This window comes from Hoplias malabaricus, chromosome Y, assembly GCF_029633855.1.
Source record: "Hoplias malabaricus isolate fHopMal1 chromosome Y, fHopMal1.hap1, whole genome shotgun sequence".
NCBI classification, from domain to species: Eukaryota; Metazoa; Chordata; class Actinopteri; order Characiformes; family Erythrinidae; genus Hoplias; species Hoplias malabaricus.
The window spans coordinates 56,222,621-56,245,975 of record NC_089820.1 but is presented as its reverse complement, the minus strand read 5'-3'; the positions used below and the strand labels follow the sequence as shown (position 1 = coordinate 56,245,975).

At 43.0% G+C, this 23,355-nt stretch overlaps 3 protein-coding genes across 3 annotated transcripts in view; 2 read left to right on the top strand and 1 right to left on the bottom strand.

Annotated features, from left to right (window-relative positions):
- Positions 1-158: 158 nt before the first annotated feature.
- On the top strand, positions 159-6,282 carry LOC136678849 (adenine phosphoribosyltransferase-like). Its single transcript, XM_066657010.1, has 5 exons — positions 159-466; positions 1,842-1,945; positions 3,075-3,208; positions 3,472-3,550; positions 4,955-6,282. The coding sequence occupies exons 1-5, from the start codon at positions 375-377 to the stop codon at positions 5,092-5,094; spliced, it is 549 nt and encodes a 182-aa protein (XP_066513107.1). The 5' UTR covers positions 159-374; the 3' UTR covers positions 5,095-6,282.
- Positions 6,283-6,416: 134 nt separating this feature from the next.
- LOC136678973 (DNA replication factor Cdt1-like) lies at positions 6,417-13,472 on the bottom strand. The gene is made up of 11 exons (XM_066657195.1): positions 13,088-13,472; positions 12,020-12,226; positions 10,946-11,098; positions 10,279-10,538; positions 9,920-10,114; positions 9,502-9,647; positions 9,299-9,399; positions 8,339-8,527; positions 8,078-8,233; positions 7,691-7,892; positions 6,417-7,280 (listed from the first exon to the last, which is right to left on the bottom strand). The coding sequence occupies exons 1-11, from the start codon at positions 13,379-13,381 to the stop codon at positions 7,117-7,119; spliced, it is 2,067 nt and encodes a 688-aa protein (XP_066513292.1). The 5' UTR covers positions 13,382-13,472; the 3' UTR covers positions 6,417-7,116.
- Positions 13,473-14,107: 635 nt separating this feature from the next.
- LOC136678470 (piezo-type mechanosensitive ion channel component 1-like) overlaps positions 14,108-23,355 on the top strand; it is a 91,675-nt gene continuing 82,427 nt past the window's right edge. The window contains exons 1-3 of the mRNA XM_066656523.1: positions 14,108-14,241; positions 14,340-14,450; positions 14,700-15,380. Coding sequence (XP_066512620.1) covers positions 15,317-15,380 — 64 coding nt within the window. The 5' untranslated portion in view covers positions 14,108-14,241; positions 14,340-14,450; positions 14,700-15,316. The remainder of the gene's footprint in view (positions 14,242-14,339; positions 14,451-14,699; positions 15,381-23,355) is intronic.

The window sequence follows — 23,355 nt, the reverse complement described above, 5'->3', positions numbered from 1 at the left end:
CACATAACAAATAAACACAAGCACAGGGATTTTTTTTTCACTGGAGGGGCGTTTTAATCAATAAATGTAATGGATGGACTTTTATTTTGAAATTCTGGTTTACTAGGATGAATCTCAAATTGCGTCCATAGTCCCTGTTTAGTGCACTACGTGGGGTTTTAATTGGGTTTTTGCACCCAATCGGGTTATATTGTGCCCAAGACTGCGACGGTTGGGATTAACTGCATTTTAAATCTATAACCGCCTCGTTCTGTTCAGAGCCGGACAAACACATATAATAGAAAAGTAGTAACGACCGTAACTCACATAGTGCACTGTGAAGGGAGTAAGTGGCGGTTTGGGACAGGGCTCGGTTCAGTGTCCACACTGTTCTCATGGCTGGCAGCTCAAGTTCAGAGAAGCTGGACCTCGTTGTCCAAAACATAAGGCAATTCCACGATTTTCCATCCAAAGGAATATTATTCAGGTAAGTGCGGATTTTTCACATTTCTGTCAACGGCGCTTAAAGAAACGTGTGAGAATTAAGTAGAGGTTTGCAGCTAAGTAACTGTTCTCAGATTCATCCAATACAGGAAGACCCCCTGTGTCTCATGTGGACTACAGTAGCATTTTCTTATCATCCACGACTTTTCACGTCCGTTTTTTATTTGTGTGTAATGTCGACGGTGTGGAAATGGTGGAAAATGATTTTGGGGCCTGTTTTGTCTCACAACCCCCAGTATGAACCTCCCCGCCATGAATTGTGTTTAAAATATGCTTCAAATTCCTTAAAACCTCCTCGAAATTATACAAAATAATACATCAGATATCCACACTTTAAAACATATATAATTCACACTCTAGTCTTCGATTAAACTCTTAAAAACTCAACAGTTTTCATCAAAATTGTCATTTCATCAAAAGAGTCCATTCCAAGGTGGTGGGGGGCCCTCTAAAGTCTTAGAAGTGGATTAGCTTGAATAATACACGTTTTTATATCTTTTCACCCACCCTCTGCCACTCGCCATTGGGTTCAGAAGCCCCACCCCCACAAGTTGTTGCAATTGGTTCCTTCGATTTGTGACATAAGAAATCCTGGCAGTTTGAATCTGCGTTTTTGAAATGGGTTTGTACAGTTAAAAAAAATGTAAACTTTAACCAGGCAAGTCATTAAGAACATATTATTTACAATAACAGCCTGGAAATTAGCAGAAGCTGCTTGAGGGAAATGAAGTACTTCAATAAATAACAACAGGGAAAAAAAAACATGTATCAATAAAAATATTTCTAATGCAGTTCTTAAATTTTAAAATGGGAATAAAAAAACTCCAATTTTAAAGTCTTCTGAAGCATATTCCAGTCTTTAGCAGCAGCAGAGGAGCTGAAAGTGGTGTTTGTTCTGGGGATTTTCAGCAGGATGGTAGTAGAGGACCTGGTGTTGTACGTAACAGATTTTGTAAGAGTAGGTGGTGATTGACCAAGCATTGTTTTGTAAATGATTGTGAACCAGTGTATATTGCAACACGTGTGTAACGACGGACAGTTAACCAGTATTTCACTAATGATTATTATTCTAAATCAAAACCACTCTGCCGTGTTCACAAGGTTAAACAGTTGATTTACACTTGAGGGAGTCTTTAACGTTCTGTTAGCTTTTAGAGCCAACAGTTTTCAGACGTCTGGTTCCTATCCTCAGCACTTACAGGATGTGGTATGTTTGTTTTTCTCTAAAATGACGCATTTCATGTCAACACTCTCAGTGATTTAACATCGTGAGTGCACACTGCTGTTTGGAGAAACCTTAGAATTCCATTTAATGATGATATGAGAACTGCACTGCTGTTTTATTTTTGGTCCTGCAGGGATGTCTGCCCCATTCTGAAGGAACCCAAAGCTCTGACTGCGGCTATTGACCTGTTTGAGGAACACGTCCGGCAAAATTACCCTCAGGTGGAGCTTGTAGTGGGTAAGACTGACCTCCGGCTCCACCCCAGACTTTGCCTTTATTTATTGACTTTTCTGCCGATATGAGTTTGTTTGAGTCCATTAAGGTGTGAAGCACTTCTTGGAACTTGTTTGTATTGGCTTTTTTTCCCATTGCATGGAATCTACTCAACTCTTCTATCTACTTTTCTAATATGTAAATTATGTAAAATAAAATTTGTAAAATCTCCAAGCAACAGCAGGATCATATTTGTTTTTATCCGACTCCTAAAAGCTGAATAACGCTGCAACAAGGAAGTGTTCAGTCCCAAATAACAACGACAACACATGAATACATCAGTTAGCAGCACTTAAAGGAACACTACGTAATATTTTTTTCTTGAAAGTACAGCTTTAGAATCACTGTGATGCTTCATTGACCTGTGACCTAGAGAGAATAGAGCCTCTGTCGTTGCTATTCTGGGCACAGCTCTGCAGAATCTGCACTATGTAACTTTTGGAGGAGGGTAGGATATCACCCCCTCTCACCTTTTGATTTCAGTACAGTGCTGTACAACTGAATTAAACTAGGGGGAGCCCTAGGAGCTAAACCTCCAAGTCCTAACCGATTTTTCTTTCATGTTAAAACTGATGTTGTTGTGATTTCCCAAACCCGCTGTTCCTTTTAGAGACACTGGTTTGTGGCGGGGGGGGGGGGTCATGATTGTAGCTGTGCAAAGGGAAAAGCTACCAGGGACCAGGACCCAAAAAAAGTGTACAGCCGAGCCGAGCTGAGTCAAGTGGGTACCATGCAGTGAAAAAGCACTCACCCACGTTTAGCAGGATTAATATTCTCCACAAGAGGGCAGCAGAGCTACACATGTATTTGGTGTTTCATAAAAGTGATGTGTTCCATCAGTGACCGTTTGTACTTGTTTTTTAAAACCTACTCCATAACATTTGTATTATTGTATACTATTTCAGGAATAACTTTATTGGAATAATGAAGAAGTCCATGTAATCCTCAAATCAGAAGAGAGTAGATACTTTTTTACTTTCATCTTGTGGAGTCTACATAATTTAATACTAATAATAAACAGATATGTTTTAATATTATTAATAAATGTATCTATTGACTTATGAATAATATTGTTATTGTTGTTGTGCTCCAGGTTTGGATGCCAGGGGGTTTCTTTTTGGGCCTCTTTTGGCTCAGAGGTTGGGAGTAGGTTTTGTTCTGGTCCGAAAGAAGGGGAAGCTCCCTGGACCCACTGTGTCCGTAGCGTACAGTCTGGAGTACGGGAAGGTAATGCCTGCTGCTACTGATTTGTGTGGAATCATTCTAGTTTATGCTTTTCCTGAGTCGACTGTAACATCATGAGTTGCTTTTAAATAAGTGTGTGTCTGAGAATAGTTCATATGAAACTATACCTAGCAAGAAAAAACGTATTTGTTTTGAAAATACAAATAAATAAAGTGTACATTTATGTGTCGTGTATTTTAGCTTTCCAGTTTTCCATAAGGAATACCATTATGAAGTTCATCTTTCATTGTGTCTGTGTGTCTCAGGCTGAAGCAGAGATTCAGGAGGACGCTGTTGGCCCAGGACAGAAGATTGTCCTCATTGATGACCTTCTGGCCACTGGGGGTGAATGTCTCCTTTATAACATACTTCAGTTTTTCACCACATTACAACAAAGCTAAGTGTATTTATTAGAAACATGTACCTCACTGGCCATTTAACTAGAACCACCCAACATACAGGTGCACTTTTAGGCTTAGTAACAGATCATTTATCAGCTGGGGGTTTCCATATATGCAAATGGCTTGCCTTTTGGCAGGTTGCAGTAATTTGAACATTTTAAGACTATGCCATTCCAATGAATCATGTAAACTTTCCATTTAAATGTATGTAGATGTAAAATATATTCTTTTCTGTTAGAAATGTAAATTGTTCAATGCATGAACATACCATGGTAGAGCCAATATATCACTAATGATACTTAAGTCTCAGTTTATAACAGATACTGGGTCTCAGATGAAGTCATCAAACACATTGACCTTCATTCAAATTAAACCATTTCACCTCCATGCTATAAGTAACTGGTTTTAAAAAATAATATGGTTAACTGGTTAAAAATAAGCTCCAAGGGCCTGGAGGTTGTGGGTTCGATTCCCGCTCTGGGTGACTGTCTGTGAGGAGTGTGGTGTGTTCTCCCTGTGTCTGCGTGGGTTTCCTCCGGGTGACTGTCTGTGAGGAGTGTGGTGTGTTCTCCCTGTGTCTGCGTGGGTTTTCTCCGGGTGACTGTCTGTGAGGAGTGTGGTGTGTTCTCCCTGTGTCTGCGTGGGTTTCCTCCGGGTGACTGTCTGTGAGGAGTGTGGTGCGTTCTCTCTGTGTCTGCGTGGGTTTCCTCCGGGTGACTGTCTGTGAGGAGTGTGGTGTGTTCTCTCTGTGTCTGCGTGGGTTTCCTCCGGGTGACTGTCTGTGAGGAGTGTGGTGTGTTCTCCCTGTGTCTGCGTGGGTTTCCTCCGGGTGACTGTCTGTGAGGAGTGTGGTGTGTTCTCCCTGTGTCTGCGTGGGTTTCCTCCGGGTGCTCCGGTTTCCTCCCACAGTCCAAAAAAAACACACAGGTGGATTGGCAACTCAAAAGTGTCCGTAAGTGTGAGTGTGTGAGTGAATGTGTGTGTTAGTGTGTGAGGCTCTGGACCCACCGCGACCCTGAACTGGATAAGAGTTACAGATAATGAACGAATGAATGAATGAATGAACATACTTATTAAGAACTCAATTAACTAAATAATGATGCAGCAATTATCTCAATATTTTAGTCTCAGAAACAGACCAGAATTTAAAGTTTAACCTCATTAGAGTTTTCTCTCAAAAACAATTGTTCCATACAAAGTACTTGTTTGTGAATTTATGACTTTAAGTGACTTTTTCACGTCTGTTTTTACACGTGTTCGGGACAAAAGTTAAAAACACACAAACCAAACGGCTGGGTAATGCACGCTCCTGTTTTAATTCCATGTCCTTTACCTTGTTGTTTACCAGGAACGCTGTGGGCAGCGTGTGAGCTGATGAAGAAACAGCAGGCGGAAGTTTTGGGCTGTTTGGTGGTGGTCGAAATAAAGGAACTCAACGGAGCAGAAAGACTGAAGCCATACTCTGTGTTCTCTCTGGTCCAATCCTGAGCAGACGTTCACGCCAGCATCGGTCCATCCTGTTTTACATCATAACACTGTGTTTACAGCAAAGAATGATGGGTTAATTTTAGGTAGTTATCAATGAGCTAATTCCGTTCTGAAAATGCTTGAAGAAGAACTTTGTATTTCCAATATGTCAGCATGTCTTATTGGGCAGAAGTATGTCCATATCTTATAACCTCATCTCCAAAATGTTGTGTTGCTGTGCAAGAAGTTGATAAGAGAATGTCATCAGGAGCAAGTTAAAGTTATAGAAATCCAGTATTTAAGCTCAAATAGTAAAAAATGTATTGGAAAAATATATCCATTGTGAATGTAACGCCAGCAACACAGTGGGACAATGGTGTTTATATCACTTTTACCAACTCCCTGTTAGCGTTTGGGAACTGAGGAGACTAATTGCTGTAGTTCTGAAACTGTGGTGTTTTTCCTGACTTTGCGAATATTGGATTTCAGCTGCTCAATGGTTTACGGTTGTTTTCATTTCATTATGTGCAGATGTTTTCAGTGGGTGACCGGTCTGGACTGCAGGCAGGTCACTTTAGCACCTAGACTGTTTTGTTGTTCTGCTGGAATGTTGTTTTATGTTTTGCTCAATGTCCCAGATTTGGGATCGAACACTTTATGCCTGTATACCTAGTTTACCTGTCCCTTTATTGGGGAAAAGCATGATAAAAGATGTACACCAATCAGCCATAACATTAAAATTACCTCCTTTTTTCAACATTCATTGACTATTCTCTCAGCTCCACTACACGAACATTCAGGTTCACGTTGTAGTTCTGTAATTATAGCTTGTACTCTGTACATCTGTCATTAGCCCCCTTTCACCCTGTTCTATTTGGATAGTGGATCATTGCAGTGATACTGACATGATTCTGGTGTGTAGTGCTGGTACGAGTGGGTCAGACAGTAGTGCTACTAGCTACCTTTATAGATGTAAAGTGTGTTGGTTGTCCTCTAGTCCTTCATCAGTGGACACTGTTGCCTATGTTGTTTGGTGGACTGTTCTCACTCCAGCAGCACTGCTGTGTCTGATCCACTAACCAGCATTTGTAACACACTAAACATAAGACCACCCATGTCTGTGGTTGTTTGGTGACCTCAAAAAAAAGGCATTTCATGAAAGTGAGTTATTTCTAATGAATGTAATTATGTTGAAAATATAACAGCTGTTTTATGGGAATAAATATTGTGGTATTGAGGTATTGTGCCTTAAATTACAGTCGCTGTAGTAGATACCAAGTGAAAGCCTGTTGATTCTAAAACACACATTTAAATAAAATAGAAACACACCAAATCTACCTGGATACAGTGTAAAATTTATTAGTTGCGGGTCAAGTATAAGTTTGAATCATCAAACACATCAGCAACTACCTGTTTAAAGATCCCTGCCAATCGATTTCTCATTATTTTGCTTCTCTAATACGTAATGGTGTAGTTAAGGCCTGGAGCAGACAAAACGATGTAGTAATAATGTGTGAAAACATTAAATGTGCCTTTAGTTTGTTGATGATACACGCTTGGGTTTTTCCAACTGTCTAAAGTGGTCCCACCCAAAAAGCAGCTGTAAAATATTCATTAAGCATCTTCTGGAAAATGAACAAATAGCGTGTTTATTACGAATGTAGGCACCGAGACCCTTCCAATGACCTGCAGCTGTCATTTCGGAGGTCTTCAAGGCTCAGAACAGTAATAACACACATCACTTCAAAAAATCCTTTTTAAAAAGAAAAATATCAAACCCACTTTAAAGTTACAACCACAAAATAATGCATTATGTTCAAAGTGGAAAAAATCTGCTTCATTCGTTAAAAACGTAAAGAAAAAGTAAATTCAAGCTTTCACATTTGGTCTTAAAACATCTCCCTCTTAAAGCCAGAAGGCCAGTGTTTGCAGAGAGAGTGACGCCACACTGTGGCCAGTCCCAGGATAAAAAAAAACTGGAGTTATTCTCCAAAACTATTGCACAATTTCAGCACAAATACTGCTACTGTCCATAGGCCTCCCTCAGTGTCGTTCCTCCTCTTTAATCTTCTGACTCAGCTTCTCCAGGACCAGGTTCATGTTGGCGCTCTTGTTCAGCTTCAGGTAGAAGTCTTTTCTGATTGGGTGAATCGTGAGCCAATCGGGCACCAGCTCCACCAGCAAACGCAGATGTTTCTCCATTTCTCCTAAAAACCGGGATGACGACTGTTAGTTCATGAATAATACAGTAGAATAAATTCAAACATCTGCAGATGAAAGTTAATATATTAATATATATATTAATTTATATATTTATGCAAGACGGGAATACACCCTGGAGGGGGCGGCAGTCATTAACAGGGCAACACAGACACACACACAACTACGGACACTTTTGAGTCGCCAATCCACTAGCAACATGTGTATTTGGACTGTGGGAGGAAACCCACGCAGACACAGGGAGAACACACCACACTCCTCACAGACAGTCACCCGGAGGAAACCCACGCAGACACAGGGAGAACACACCACACTCCTCACAGACAGTCACCCGGAGGAAACCCACGCAGACACAGGCATATACAGTGTATATGGATTGTTTCTGGGAATAACTCACCTGAGCTGAGAGCGGAGCGATAACTGGCGATCATGCGATTGCAGGCGATCTCCATGATCAATGCCGGCTTCTTTTCAGCCACAAACACGTTCCTGAGGATGCGGGACAACTCCGGCAGCCGTCCCATCATCACCAGGCGCTCTTCCTGCTCGGGGTTCCTCGTCATCGCCGCCTGCAACTTCTGAGCCTCTTTAGCACGAATCTGTGGAGAGAAGAGCAGCGATAACATTTTAAAAACTGTAGCTTTATACAACACATAAATGGCTTTACATTATTAAGTCATATCAAGGTCGAGGCTGATGCAACACTGCATTCCTCAGTGAGCTGTGTCCTGAGGACGGTCTGACCCAACAGTGCTTAAACCTCAGAACTGGTTAAAACACATACCCTCTCCAGCAGCGACTGTGACACTCCTTTGAGGGCGCTGGGGGTTTGTGTAGGAGTGGGTGTAGCGGTCAGGTCAGGTTTGGTTGGGGGTTCCGGCTCTTTTGCACATGCTGCCTCTGCTGTTTTCAAAGCCATATTCGCCAAAGCCTTCTCCATCTGCAAGACATTGAGTTTAAAACATGAGTAAATCCCAATTTATGCTTCTCACATGTAGCTATCTGTAGCCATTTCCTAAAGTCTCTGGTGGTAATTTAAGTTTACCTTAGGGGTCATGAGTGCGCGAGCTTTGTCCAGAACTTCTTGAGCCGTGGTAAGTTTCTCTGTTTGCGGAGGCTGAGGTAAGTCGCTGGCCTGGATGTTGGGAACTTCGTCCACTCTGAATCTGGGGTGCCAGCGGGTAAGCTTATCACCTGGGATGACCACAGTGGGGGTCAGAGAGGCTAGGAAAACCTGCAGGTCAGGGCAAAGATGTCATATGTTCAGATGTCAGAGATGTTCAGGTTTGTAAAAGGCAGTTCTCTTCCTTGTGTTATTGTAATTGAAGGAAAAAACTAAAAATCTCCACAGTCCTGCCTTAAGCCTGAGTAGAGATTTGGGAGGAAACCAGAGCACCCGGAGGAAACCCACGCAGACACAGAGAGAACACACCACACTCCTCACAGACAGTCACCCGGAGGAAACCCACGCAGACACAGGGAGAACACACCACACACACAGTCACCCGGAGGAAACCCACGCAGACACAGAGAGAACACACCACACTCCTCACAGACAGTCACCCGGAGGAAACCCACGCAGACACAGAGAGAACACACCACACTCCTCACAGACAGTCACCCGGAGCGGGAATCGAACCCACAACCTCCAGGTCCCTGGAGCTGTATGACTGCGACACCTACCTGCTGCACCACCGTGCCGCCCCCAATTAAAAACATACATCTCCCAAAATTTAACTTTACAGATAAATGTTAAAAAACCTTTTAAACTTTCAATGGAAGTGAATGTAAGAAGACTTTATTCCAAGTAATTTTAGAGCATTTCTATTGGTCCATTCATCATGACCTTTTCACATGAGGGGGGCAGCTGCTGCCTTCAAATGATGCAGAAACTAAAGAGCGACAACAACAATATGCCGTAATACCATAGCGTTATACAATAATATGAAGTGGCACTGTTATATTTAAATCACAAACATCACTCTTCTGTAAAAACAGCGCCTACCTTATGGTGTCCCTTTACAATTTCCACTAGACTTTGGTGGAAAATGCGTCTTCGCTCCAGCAGACGAGTGGCAGACAGGACGGGTCGAGCTCCGTTTGTTTCTAAGGAAAAACAGAAAAGTCGTGATGAGTAAAAGAACTCAGGCCTGCTTTGTTTTTGTTTTTTTTAAACCCAGTTAATCACATTTCTCTGAGGTCAGTTACCGTCTGCGACGACTGGCTCCACGGTGAGCTGGTAGGCAGATTTCTTTGCTGTGGCACTAAAGTTCGGGATGTTTTTCTCCTGGCGGAAGGTGTAGGCAGAGGGGTAAACGGCCTTAATCTGTCCTACATGAGTCTCCTCAAAACGCCTGGAAGTTAGAAGGGAAATTGTGTAATTGTTATTTTTCCCCCCTCAGTGGAAGCACAGCTTTCCAAGGCTCTGGTTAAAGAGATGTTTGTTTTACGCTGTTTCAAGAAAACTGTGCTCTTAACAGCGGTGTGTACGGTGTTAGTGGTGCATCTGGAACATAAATGTCAGCGCAACAACTCTGGCTCAAATTAGTAAGTGAATCTAAATTTGCTTTTCCATTTGCACACATTTAAAAAACACATTCTAAAACACACAGATTACTGTTCTTACTTGTGCATCATGTCCTGGACGCCTTGTTTGACTTTGGCGAAGGTCACCGTCTCTGAGCGGTTGAAGAGCATGCCCACGATGGTGTCCATGCTGCGGAACATCTCGGCCAATACCTTGTACTTGAAGGGCAGCGTGAGGCCGGGAGGGACGTCCTGAGCTAGAGTGTGGTAGCGCTGGTAAGCAGAAAGCTTCTCTCTGGAATCAGAGCAATGATGCCACTTGATTACAATGAATTCAAATGAACCGAAGCAAGCTAAACATCCAGCATCCACCACTTTTAGACCATAATCTCAACCCTAATTGCGTTTAGGTTCCAGCAGTTCCACAAATATCCAGTACATTACGTGAACCTCTCTTACCCTTCCTCAGCTCTGTTCTGGCTCTGTGTACTTTCTTCGCTCCGTTCCTCCTCCTTGCTCTTTTTCTCCTCCTCCGCGACTCTCTCAGCTTTTCTCTGCTGGACTTTGGCTGAGAGTTCTCTGGCGCTGTCGAGTCGAGCTTTAAGCTCTGCGAGGTCAGACACAGGAGCCGGAGAGGGTGAGGTCACACTCTCCGACAGACCCTTCAGCTTCTGCAGGCGAGATTTCAGTGCTGCCACGTCCTCCCTGGAGAAGGTTTTCTGAAAGAATACAAAAAGACACCGGGGTAAGGACAAGTGTGAGGTCGACAAAACGCCCCAAGCTTATTCTAGCGTGGAGAAATAGGCTTAAAAGATAATCCTGAACCTGCTGCATCCATTTTGCCACCATTCTCTCTATGAGAAAAGACATAGACTAAAACAGTGAAGCCAATGGGCACTGAAATCTGGGAATAAGGCCTGGGGAACATACTTTGGGTAGAACCGTTGTCAGTCACTGCCCATTGGCTGCTGTTATGTGGTGTTACGAAGTCCAATTCCCCAGTTCTTTGTTTAAGCACAAAGAGAAACATCAAACATGTCGCCTGTGTTAAAACCCCCAACCCCACAGATGCAGCAGATGGAGATTAGTTTGTAAAACTTAGCAGTTCCTTCAAGTATCAGCCTACCTTGCTCCTGGTGGCTTGTTTGGGGCTGCTGTGGCCACCGGCCTGTTTTAAAGGGGAGCTATTTTTGCTAGGATTGACCACAGGCTTGGACTCTTTAACCACAGATTGTGAAGGAGCTGGAGGGTCAGTTTTGGCAGAGGCAGCGTCTGGGTCCTGTGTGCAAACATCACATCATCAATCTGTGAACCCCCTGATGGTTTACATCATTTACACACCCACATTAACACCTAGCCGGCAGTCAGGCTGCTCTTCTTTTGTTCTGGAGTGCCTTGATTTGCTTTTGTGTTTGGAGGATGTCGCTAGATTTGGCTTGGTGTCAAAGCAATGAATTTTCAGCTTTTGAAACAATGACTCTATGGCACTTCTAGTGTTTCTTTTCCTCAGGATGAACTCAAAGAACAAAAACTCATAACATAATCCAAGAGGCTTAAATCTGAAGTGGAATTAGCCCACATTTTGTTTGAGTAGATACTTAAAAGACAAGTTGCTGAGCTATAAACGGAACTGTACTAATGCCACACAAACTCCAGATTCAGAAGTACTCAATCTACAGCAGACAGTCCTGACTTTTTTTTTTCTTAAACAAATTAAAGTACTTGAAAGTTAACTAAGACCTTGACTTCACCCTGAGATTCAAGATAAGACGCATGCTACAAGAAATTTCAGAAATATAGCCCCAAAGGAAACTCTCACACCATTTTCTAACTGCAAGAGCCATGAGCGGTCATCATGGTTAAGCAGTGCATTGGGTATTTCTACACCACAGGCATCATGACTGGCAGTGAAGTCTGAAATTAAATCAACTCCCAATGTCTAAAATAGGTGAATAAACCAGATGCATGTCCAAGTGACATGTTGAGATGTATTGATTATAACGGGGAGCATTCGGTTTTGCACACAGTCGCTCTCTTCCCCCATTTGCAGTTTGGACGCGGTGTCCGATTTACAGTGAAACCCTGGCAGAAGTGTGTTCTCTACAGAGAGTGTACACTGAACATCAACAAAACATTTAATTTGACGAGTGGCATCAAATTTTCACATGACGGCGGTCTGTAATTTAAAGTGAGCGTTAACCTGTTCGACTGTGGTGAGCTGGAGCTTCTTCCTGGCCGTTCTTGTCCGAGGTTGGTTCGCTGTTGTGACGTAGGTGCTCTGCTCCTTGACCGAGGCTCTGAAGCGTTTTTTGGCCGTGCTGTGCTGCTCCGCGGCTGAGGGGAACACCGCTCCACTCAGGTCAAACTCGGACTCCGTGGACCTCCTCTTTGGGGTGCGAGGGGTCACCTGGAAAACAATATCAACAACTGTTTAGCAACAACCTAACACCCACCCGGAACCAAGCAAACCATTTGTTGTTCAAATACAAATTAAACAAATATATCAAGTGTATAACTTTCAATACATTTTCAACAGATCATTAAAATATGAAGTCAATCGAGGTGCAGACAATAGACTGGCAGCTGACTGTGGTTGTTTAAACAAGACTTTGCTGGGGCTTTGTCCAATGTTTCACAGATTTAAAGCGTATAATGGGAACGTGGCAAAAGAGTGTCCTAGGTTTTCAGGCTCTGTCTGCGTCTCCCAGGGTCCTCTGCTCCCAGCTCTTTACAGCCCAAGCATCGGGGACCTGACAAAGATGTTCCTCAGCTCTGTATTGGTTTAATAAGACGTGTACTATTGGGAGAACTGGTCAGGTGGGGTTTTCTGTGTCCCAGCACTGCCGCATGTGTAGTGTTTAAAACATACTTAACTGGGGAACTTAGGACCCAGGGAACTGGAGGACTTGGGAACACAGAAACACTTCTGGCTTTGTTTAGTGGCGAATCCCTTGTTGTTATTGCATTGGTTTAAAAGCAGTATTGTATTTTCAATACGTTAAAATATGGAGACTCTACAACTGTAGAGATATTAAAGCAGAGGAACCACAACAGAGGAAAATAGGCCGACAAACAAAAATGGTCTCTCACTCTCACACACACACACACACACACACACACACACACACGCGAGCAGCTGGTAAACAAAGGAACCAAATACAGTTAAAGGGGGGCTTTGGGAGGGATATTTAACCTGACTAAGACAGACCATCGCCCTGTTGCAAAGTTACATCAGCTGTGGATATTCACAGATGTACTTTACTCGTACCTGTTCCCCGACGTCCTCGGCGCTCTCGCTGCGAGGCTCAGGGCGATCAGAAGCGGCCTCTGAGCCCACAGCCTCGGCGATCACCCTCAAAAACTCCTCCTGCACACTATCGTTTTGCAGTTGCGGAACTCCAGCGGGAATCTGACATTCGGCTACCCGGGCTCCCCTTCTCCTCGTGCCCGCGTTCTTCTCCCCCGGTCCTGGTCCCTCGGCTGCTATACCTTTACGCCCCTTACGCGCTCCGGAAGCTCTTTTACTGTGAGAAAAATAATCCGTAACGCGAGCCTGAGCCATATCCGCGGAAAGGTGAGTAAACAAGCGAATTAGAACCGACTGAACACCCGAGCTACTGCTGTTTACTGTGCTCTCCCTCAGCCCTTCCCGCGAAATTGTACCATGTGACCCCCTGTAGGCGGGACCCATTTCAAAGCCGCGCAGCCACTCCGTACTCTCATTGGTCAACGCCGCTGAGCAACGGTCACTCGTTCGTGATTGGACAGGGGTTTTTTTTGTTACGTTTCTTTTGTAAATCTTATACTGTTTGTAATTTTCTAAACAATATAAATACACATGAGATATAAATATGTTTTTTCTACAATTTTTCATATTAAAACATAAACTAAAAACATGTTTTATATGGGTTTTATTTTTTTTAACACAAACGTAACTAGGGCAAATAAATGAATAAATAATTTAATATAATTTTATTTAATTGTTTTTACAATGCATTCCTTTAAACACTATAAAAATTCCAAAAACACATTTAATTATTTTTAGGAAAAAAAAAATAGATATTGTAGAAAAAAAAAAATTCGCCAGAACATTCTTCAAAACTTAAAAACGACATAAATCAATACATATATTTATTTACAATGTATAAGAATGTAGTTGAAACTGATACGTGAGGGTTGCTAATTTACATATATATATATATTCTCTAAAACTACTTTTTATTTGCTTTTAACCATTTGCATTTACAGTCTGCTATCACATCAAGTTAGCACGTCATTAAGCGGGTCTCCTCCAGAGGGCGCCAAAACCCAGTGTTTCAGATAAGAGTGAAGGCAGTGGAGACACACACAGGAGAGAAACCGGAGGAATGTTTTGTAGGAGAGGCACTGGAACACGACTCTTCAGCGTTGCTTTTTAAAACAGTAAGTAACCGTTTAACACAGTTCACACACTGTCAAGTTGCCCTATGAACTTTTTATGAAACTAATAAGTAACCGGCGTGACGGCGTGTGTTGTGTAGGTCACACGTGGCGTGTGATCAGCCTGGGACAGGAGTGGAGAACTAAACTTGGTCGGACTTAGTTTACCCTCACACTGCCCTGGTTCTGAGTGGAGCTGTGAACAATCGAAGGTAGTGGTGTTTCATGTTTACACACACATGTTATGTTGATGTTTATAAGTGATTACATACTCTCTAGGGCATTTAAACGTGTTTATTTAGTGGTACTCATGCCATAACTTATGCACATACCTTGTTTATATTTTACATTTCCCTGTAGAGGTTTGTACTTGTATTCCCCATATAAAAAACATCATTGAAACCTGTCATTTGGACCCTGCTGCAGTTACTGAAGGTGTCTACTTTCACTTCCTCCTCCAGGTTAAGGAGTGTGAAGGTGGTCAACCCTGAGCCTGTGAGGGCAGACTGGACACACTGGACACACCGCTCTACCTCCTCCTTTGAGTTTGTTGTTTTAAGCCGAACACGCTGCTGGTGCTGAAATGTTTCACAGACTTTCTCTCAGCCCCAGTCAGGGGGAGTGTCAAAATGTTTCTCTTTTTTTCATTCTCTATTCCCTCTGAGTGTGGAGCTGAAGAAAGTTGAGTTGAGTGACTGTACGTCTGGTGAATCACTTTTTCCACACAGCGTCTACCGCTTCGACTGCTTCACAGAGAACGACCAAACCTCGGACAGAAGTGTGAGACCACACCGTTTTGAACTTATAGCTCCAGAAATAAGAGATAAACCCCTGTAGAGCGCTGATCAACAGATGGTCAATGCCCAAGTTGTTTTCTTTTTCTTGGAAAACAAGGATGTAGACTAGAATAAGTTGAAGTACTTTTCGGAATGTGTTTTTCTGGTTCTTTTCACCTGCCGTGCTGCCCTTGGTGCTTTTCCAGAGCATGATGATTAATCTTTGTGTTTGGGGATTATTTCTTCGCCCTGTGAGGAAGCAAATGGCAGTATAACACTGCTGAGAGTCCCCTCTCTCTCTAATGGAGCTCCTGCTGGGATGTGGATTGCTCTACTGCTTTCTGCTGCCAGCGTTTCTGCTCGCAGGTAAAACACCTCAGACACACAACATGTGACATGTCACTCTTAATCTTCCTCACGTTCAGGAGTTCAGGTCTTTGATCAGTGCAGCGGTGGACCTTAATCCTGTTAATGGTTGTTTAGCAAATCATCATCATCCTAATCACCATTGTCTCGTAAAGTAGGTGTCAGAAGAGACTTAATTATGGTGTTGATTAATCGAAAGCTTAAATCTTCAGTGTCTTATGAGAAATATATCAACAACAGGTAGAAACTAGTTTGATCAGATCCTCTGACTATTTTCATAATTTATTAATGTAACACGGCTCTAAGGCTCCGCTGGTCACCGCTTCTCTGGGGGGTGGAAGAGTTGTAGCTGATCTCTGTTGTAGGGAAATCAGTTTTCTAAATGCTTTAAAAGACTTTGATAAAAGTAGAGAGATCTGTTTCACAGCAGAGAGCGTTTTGATTTATGATGCTGATGCTCTGCAGCTTCCTAGGTCTCAGCCTGTTTGTGGAAGCTGTAAAGGTTAAATTTTAACTGCATTTGAAGATGGATAGTCACGGATCTGTCAGACGTTAGATATTTAAAACAGAATTGAGTTGTTATCGTTCGTAAAGTATTTCTACGTAAAACTTACACTGTATCCAAGTATGTTTGTGGTTTCCAAATGTAACTTTACATTCACACAACACACGATGTGAACTTTAATCAGTTTTACACTTTAATCAGTTTTATTTAAACGTTTAAAAGTGGTGTAAATCATAGGTCGGAGGTGTTTTGTGTTTCTCCTGAATGCCTCTGTCTCTGGATGAACTCGGAGAATAGTTCTGTGGCTCATTTTAAACTGGACACAGCCGTGGATAGAAAAGGCTGAATTGTTCGTTTTGGAAGAATGCTGTTCCAGTTCCCAGTTCTTTGTGTTTGCTGTGGAACATGTTCCTGACAGCTGTCTCTGGTTTGTTTTCCACAGCTTTTATTTTTTTGGACTGCACTCACTCTCCTGATTCAACACTCTTTTTAATGTCATACTTTAATGTGATTATCGTTTTATTTTCTAAAGCAAGTCCCGCCCTAAGACCAGGCTTCCTCTGGGGCTAATGTTAGACTGGAGCTGCTGCTGCTGCCAGTTCAACAACCAACAACCGTACACACCTCACTCTTACTGCCCTGAGCATGCAGCACAGCTGTTCTGTCCTTTTTTTTTCTTCTTTTACTTTCGCTGGAACGTTTAGGCACACGTCCTGTTATTATTCCTATAGACAGACTCCCTGTCCCTTCGTCGCTGCCATGAATGCTTCTATTGTGCTGGGAATGGTGGAACATTTCTGGGAGGGGGGGGAGGTCAGATTGCATTCAGCCACAATGAATTTACTAAGGTTAGATACTGATAATTAGATCTGGATCCCAAACACCACTACTGCTCTGCAGCCCAGTGCTGGTGGGCTTTACACCCCTCAGTCCAGCAGTTGGCATTGGGCATGGTGAAATAATGCTCATGCAGCTGGTCCAGAGTGGCCCCTTCTGTTGTTACGTGCTGTAAAAGCTTTGTTTGCAGACTTTTGGTTGTACATTTTGCTAAAATACGAATAGAATCATGAATTCTACATATTCTCTCAGTTCCTATAGATAGCAGTGTTCTATAAATGTAAATATACTTCATCACACTTGCTTCAAACCTCGGTAGTTGTGCTTTTGTGGTTTTTAACACTGTGACGTGATGGTATTTTTATATATGGGTTAAGTAGCAGTCACATTGAAGCCTGATTTTTGTCTGTTCCTGTAGTTAACAGGATGACACGTCTGAAAATACTGGGCCTGTTGTGGGTTCTATAGTGTGCTTCATTTAGAACAGGGGTCACATGATCTTCAGTCCTGTTATTAACAGCAGTTTGCACTATTGTAGTGTGCTTAAATCAAACACATCGCTAATAGTCTTGTTTGCGTGGTGCCGGACGTTGTATTCAAAAGCTATAAATACGAGATGTAAACACATGGCTAAGTTAAAAGAGTGGCTATCCTCTCAAAACCTAGATTTGTACTTATTTTGTAGATATCACTACATTTTATGTTGAAAATACAGGGACTAATGTATGAACAGTTCTTTTTGTAAACAGGCACCATTATATTTTTTCATTGACACCGGTTAGCATTATGCTAGCATGGCTAAATCATCACATTAGCTTACATCCGTGTCGAGTTGTAAAGTAATAGGCTTGTTTTGTGTAGTCTCTGACACTAGATAATGTCAATATAACTGACAAAAGCGGTGTATAGTTTCTGAAACCACATTATCTTCCTTTTGCTTTTTAGCTAGATTAGCTTTCACCCACGTAGCTAAAATATTTAGGCCCACATCCTCCATTTTCATGACATGGTTGATGGCGCTTGAGTGGGCGGCCCCTACTTGCAATAAGGGCCATATCAACACAAAATAAGGGCCACGTGTCAACAGGTGTCATGTCTGTGGGCCAAGGTCGGCTCATATCCAGTAGACATGGTCAGCACAGCCATGTTTTTGCGAGGTCTGATTTGTGACGTGTGGTCAAATTAGCATTTTTAATGTATGGACCAATTGTGGTTCACAAGCTGTGTGTCATCACAAGCGTGGGACAGCAGTCCTGCATCTCACCCAGAAGTGGCCCACATCTTCATGCTCTCTGGGGCAGCTCTGAATGTAAACGTATACAGTAAACTCTGTTCTCTTCATAATAAAAGTCCTGTAAAATGTGATGCAGTGGAAATCAGTTGTTTCACACACAGAAGCAGTATCTTTGGAGGCCTGAATGAACCCGTGTGGTAGACTGCTGACAGCGTGTTGGTGTGACATGTGGCTTCTGTTGTCACATGGGCCTCGTGACTTACAGGAAGCAAGTGAACTCGGGACCCTCCCTGCTGCCTGTCTCGGCCTAACGTGTGGTCAGAGGTTTCACTCCAGTGCGGTCTTCACTGTTACAGCACAAATCAAGTCATTCACACAAATGATTGGGTTAGAATCAGGAAAACAGTCAGGGGGGCAGTCCAGAGAGATGACGGACTGTCTTTTCTTTTAACAACCTCTGGGAAATTGAATACCTCATAGTCATTGATACTTTAGTCTGTGGAGAGTAGCTGTAAAACGACCTGTTCATGAGCAAAGAATGGACGTGGCTTGTTCTCATTAGGAGTAACCTGTGCCTTTAAAGTTTTCTCGCTGTGTGTGGTCCTCAGTGTGGCTTCCCTGGCAGCGACTGAGATGGTGTTGTCTCTGAGATGTAATCTCTCTAACTGAATGTTTTACTCAACTCACGGCCAGGATTGTGTTCGTAGGAAATGGGATCATCCCGTCCATTTTAGCAGAAAGTCGTTCTCAGACTGAATTAGATCCTTTTACCTGCTGTAATATTAAAGGCTAAGCAGCAGCTCTATGAAAGTGTCAAACAAATAAATACAGTGGAGTTTGAGTTCCTAACTTGTGTTTATTGAGAGTCAGAAAACATGTTATTTCTTACTAATTCAAGGAATAAGGTTTAAACGGTGTTGGGAAACTCTAATAGGCGTCTTGCCTGTGACGTAGATGGTGGACAACAACTCTAGAAGCTGCACTTAATTTAATGTAAAATGAGGAAAAGGTGTGTTGTTTTTGGCTGCAATCATTCAATGTACAGTGGGACATCTGTGAACAAATGGCCCAAAGATCCCAAAATATCCAGAACATGGACTAAATTTGTCCACTTTAAACGGGCACTTTGGAAAGGACCGTCCGCTCACTCCGTTATCTGTAGCTCATTTCACTGGCGCTTTTCCAACAATATGGGCATGTAAGGACACCAACGAAAGGTGTTCAAGAGCCTCTGTAACATGGAGGTAAACAGGGTAAGGACACTCACTTCGCCTGTTTTAGTTGGTGTTAGTTAACGTTAGCTTGACTCGCTAAACTCTGTGTCTCAGATTATACTCGGCTACGTAGCTGCATTACGGAGGTTTATAGTGTCGGATGAATTCGAGTTCGACTTCGATCACATTTACAAGAATAACGGTCCCTCTACATTTGAGTTTAGCTTATTGCTAGGCTATTGTCATGAATAATGTTGGTTATTTCGCTAGATACTGTCATAACAGTCAGTCATAACGGTGTTTTACCGCGGCGTTGTTCGGCTGTTGTCCACCAGTGACGTCACGGTCGCGTTCAAGAATTTCCGTAGAGAGCTCGGGTTTTTCCGTCAATTTAATAAAATTGTCAGTTTTAAAGCAAATTAAGCTGCTATTTTCATTTTAATTCATACTTATATCTGTCAGTGACTACAATAATGTGAAATATTCATGGAGGTCCATTAAGTGCTGCTTAGCCTTTAAGCTGGAGTGTGTATTTTTCACACTTAGTAGGTGTCCTTTGAAGGGCTTATTAGTTAAAATCTATTATGTTTTTGTAAAACTTATGGAAAATGAATTTTTGGCTTAACCACATCTTCCAGAAAGCATTAGGACATTTTGGTGTGAAATGTATTGGAGTTAAAAGGATATCCCTCAAAAAATGTTAATACTTTACATACTTAGCAGATTATACTTGATTAAACTGTTGTGTCAGGGGTTGTTTATGTGAAGCTCAGCAGCATTGGCACACATACGGAAGACTGTGGAAACTCCCCACAAGAACAGTTTTACAAGACTGTGTGTGTTAGGAGAAGCTGGGGATAACAGATGGGTCACTGTGTCCACGAGGCCGGTGACTCCAGCTCTCAGGCTGCAGCGTGGCTGAGGTTAGACCGAGGATGGAAAGTGGGATGAAACGCTTCAGAGAGCACGTCAACACACTCATATTGGTCCTTTTCACCTCCTCTTGGGGGATCCCAGGTATTTTTAGAGCTGCGTCTGAAAGACTACTAATTACATAGCGCAGTTTCTTCAGTGCTGATCCCAGAGTAGCAGTGACGGAGGCTCTGTTCTCAGCTCAGTGGAGCATCACAATGATTTTGAAGCTGAAGTTTTTATGTAAAAATATTCCACACTGTTCCTTTAACACAACTTTTTAAAACTAGAGAAAGGATCCAAACGCACCCTGGATCTGTCCTTCAGATCGGATCAAGCCAAGAATTTGTACTGCACTGTCTCCTCATTGTCTTTATTCCTTTGATGTGTTTAATCATTGCTAATGTAATCAGCCGAGTGATTAATCGTTTTGTTCTGAAGCCGTTTGGGATGAGATTTGTGATTTCAGTTCTTTTTATAAAGTCCTAATCCCCTTTTCCATTAACGGCATGCCAGAGTTTATTGTTTATTTTGATGTCATTCTTCTACGACTCGAGCGGGCGTTACTTTAACGGCTGGGTTCTGCTCCGTTCCCGACGCTGTGTAAACAGGAGTTTGATGTTTCTGTCCTTTTTTAGAAACATGTTGAAACCTGCTGGAGGGTGGAAGGGTGAATTCACACTTGACCCAAATTCTTTGGTCCGGACCCAGGGTAGATTCCGGGCTCTTTGAGGGGAGCGTCTGATTTATCGCAGGTTTGTTTTCATTCAGTAGTGTCTCTTCTGACCCCTCGTGACCTTCAGATCGATCGCGTAGCTCCGTATTTCAGCTTGGTGCACTCCAAAGTGATGGTCCTGTGCTGGGGGATTTATACCTCTCTAGCCAGGGCTTGGCATTGGACATGGTGAGATGAGACTCATGTGCAGCTGCTTCAGAGAAGCCCTTAGTATGCTGTCCCTTGAAGCTTCTGCAGAGTGGGCGTGCTCAGTTAATAGGTGCATCATAAAGTAGCAGAAGACATTCATCTGAAGGAGTGTGCACTCCTCTAGGCCAGTGTTTCTCAACCCTGGTCCTGGAGGCGCCCTGCCCTGCACACTCACCGCTCTCCCTTCTCCCAACACACACACACACACACACACAATGACAGGCAGCCATTCCAGCACCCAGGGAGCAGTTAGGGATTAGGTGCCTTGCTCAGTTCCAGTTCCAGGTCTTGGTGACGTGATAAAATGCAAACCATAATGAAGCAAGCAGGGGAAAAGGCATCATTAATGTGAGACTGTTGAAAAAACTAGTGTTTAAACATGGGACAATGAGGGAGAAGGACCGTGATGTGTTTATCGTTTTTGGCCAATCAGAGTGCAGATTTTATTAAACACATAAATGGTTATTTTATTCTGTTTAAGTGTATTTTGGATATTCATATTTTCCGAGAGCAATTCCCAAGACCATCTTTAACCCAATCACCAAAGGCCTCAGTTGCATTTAGCTTCCAGTTTGTAATAAAGATCATAAACAGCAGTGGTGTATGGATTATCAATATTTCTGTTTATTCCTTTTAAAAGTCACCAGATAATCTTTTCACCACCTCTCTTCTGGTTGTTTAAAGAATCTCTCCGTAGTTGCACACCACTGTATCGAGTGTGAGTGTGTGTGTGTGTGTGTGTGTGTGAGAGAATGTGTGTGTGTGTGTGTGTGGGTGAGAGTGTGTGAGTGTGAGTGTGTGTTTTTCTTACCAATGCTATGATTGCCCAAGCAAGACTGATGTGAGGGAGGGAACCAGCAGGCCCCAGCGCTGACTCTCAGAAGGTTTATCTTGTCTTCGTGGCAGCAGGAGCGAGCACTACGCCCAGACGTGTTTAGTCCTGTGGGCGGCAGTAGATGTGGGTGCTGTAGTAAATCCCAGCACACAAGAAAAAAAAAAAAATCAGCAGAAACTGGAGGTCAGACCGACGGAGAGAAAAACGCTCCCCCTCAGCGTCCTCAGGCCCCGGCATGCCTGTGATTACCACCTGTTTGAAGTCATTTTGGTTGGTCCTAGTCCACCTCACAGTGGATATCTTGGTCGACACACACCAGAAGAAGCTACGCACTGAGGAGTATATTCTCTGTGGCCATTGGTTTGTTGACAACGCTCACCCAGCATCGTTCTTCCGAATCGAATGTTGTTAATAAGGAGTTTGCCTCTCCCTGCTTCAGTAGTCTCTACTCCTCCGTGAAGGATTTCTAATTAGATGTTGAAACATTGCTGTGTCAGCGTGATGGCAGCCACTGGAACATTGGTGGGGGTTTAAATAGATGGTGTTATTTGTTTTATTATTTACAAACGGTATTCCAGCAAATCCCAAAGGATAAGTTCCATCACTCCAGTTAAAGTGAAGGTTCAGCTATAGTCTGGGGTTGGGCTGGTGCAGGGGTGGCTCATGTCTCAGAGTCTTGTCTAATAGGTCGGGACTTGTCTACAAATGCAAACCCATGCAGACCTCTACCTCTTGTTGCTGTCAGATTTGAGGAGATCTTGTAACATTACTGACCACAAGTCTGCGTGTGTGTGTCTGTGTGTGTTTTTGCATGCTGCCTGAGGCGGTCGTCTCAGGGCAGTGCTCACACACACGTATGAAATGCCTCCAGTGTGTGTGGACTCTCGGCAGGGCTCCAGAGAGCCGGGGTAAGGGCCCGCTGCCGGGTTTACTCTCCTGGAACGGCTGCCCCTATTTTTTTTCCATCAAAACAGGATGTAGGTCGTGCTGAGGGAGACCAACAACTGAAAGGTTGCTTTGTTTAAATGACTTCATTGTTGTGTGTGTGTGTGTGTGTGTGTGTGTGTGTGTGTGTAAGAGAGGGATAGTTTTATGATGGAATTCTACCTGATTTTTCCACTGGTCATCGTTTGCTGAGCTGAAAAAACACAGAGTATTGTTACCGCTTCCTCCCGCAGGGTGTAGTTTGACATCCCCCTCCTCCCTGGATGACCAGTCTCTCTCTCTCTCTCTCTCTCTCTCTCTCTCCCCCACCTCTTTCTTGCTCTCTATCCAATCGGCCTTTTAATTCGTACGTATATATTTAACGTGTTTATATAATCATCTGTGGTCAGTCCCTCGACTGTCTGACCTCCTTTGGTGTGTGTAGACTATTTGTTGGAGTCTGTTTTAGTGTGTTATTGATTTGAGCATCTTCACAGCTGATGGATGGTAACAGTTGTGCTTTTCTTTGAATCTCTGTCTACTTCCCAAAGAAATGTAAGTGTCAGGAAAACCAAAGACTTGGGAACTA

Excerpts from the sequence above, each read along its gene's own strand:
- LOC136678849 (XM_066657010.1), top strand. The coding sequence starts at position 375 with ATGGCTGGCAGCTCAAGTTCAGAGAAGCTGGACCTCGTTGTCCAAAAC. Across the intron at positions 467-1,841 it reads TCCAAAGGAATATTATTCAG|GGATGTCTGCCCCATTCTGA; the intron begins GTAAGTGCGGAT and ends TTGGTCCTGCAG. Across the intron at positions 3,209-3,471 it reads ACAGTCTGGAGTACGGGAAG|GCTGAAGCAGAGATTCAGGA; the intron begins GTAATGCCTGCT and ends TGTGTGTCTCAG.
- LOC136678973 (XM_066657195.1), bottom strand. The coding sequence starts at position 13,381 with ATGGCTCAGGCTCGCGTTACGGATTATTTTTCTCACAGTAAAAGAGCT. Across the intron at positions 10,115-10,278 it reads CAGAACAGAGCTGAGGAAGG|AGAGAAGCTTTCTGCTTACC; the intron begins GTAAGAGAGGTT and ends CTCTGATTCCAG. Across the intron at positions 8,528-9,298 it reads TTGTAAAGGGACACCATAAG|GTTTTCCTAGCCTCTCTGAC; the intron begins GTAGGCGCTGTT and ends CCTGACCTGCAG.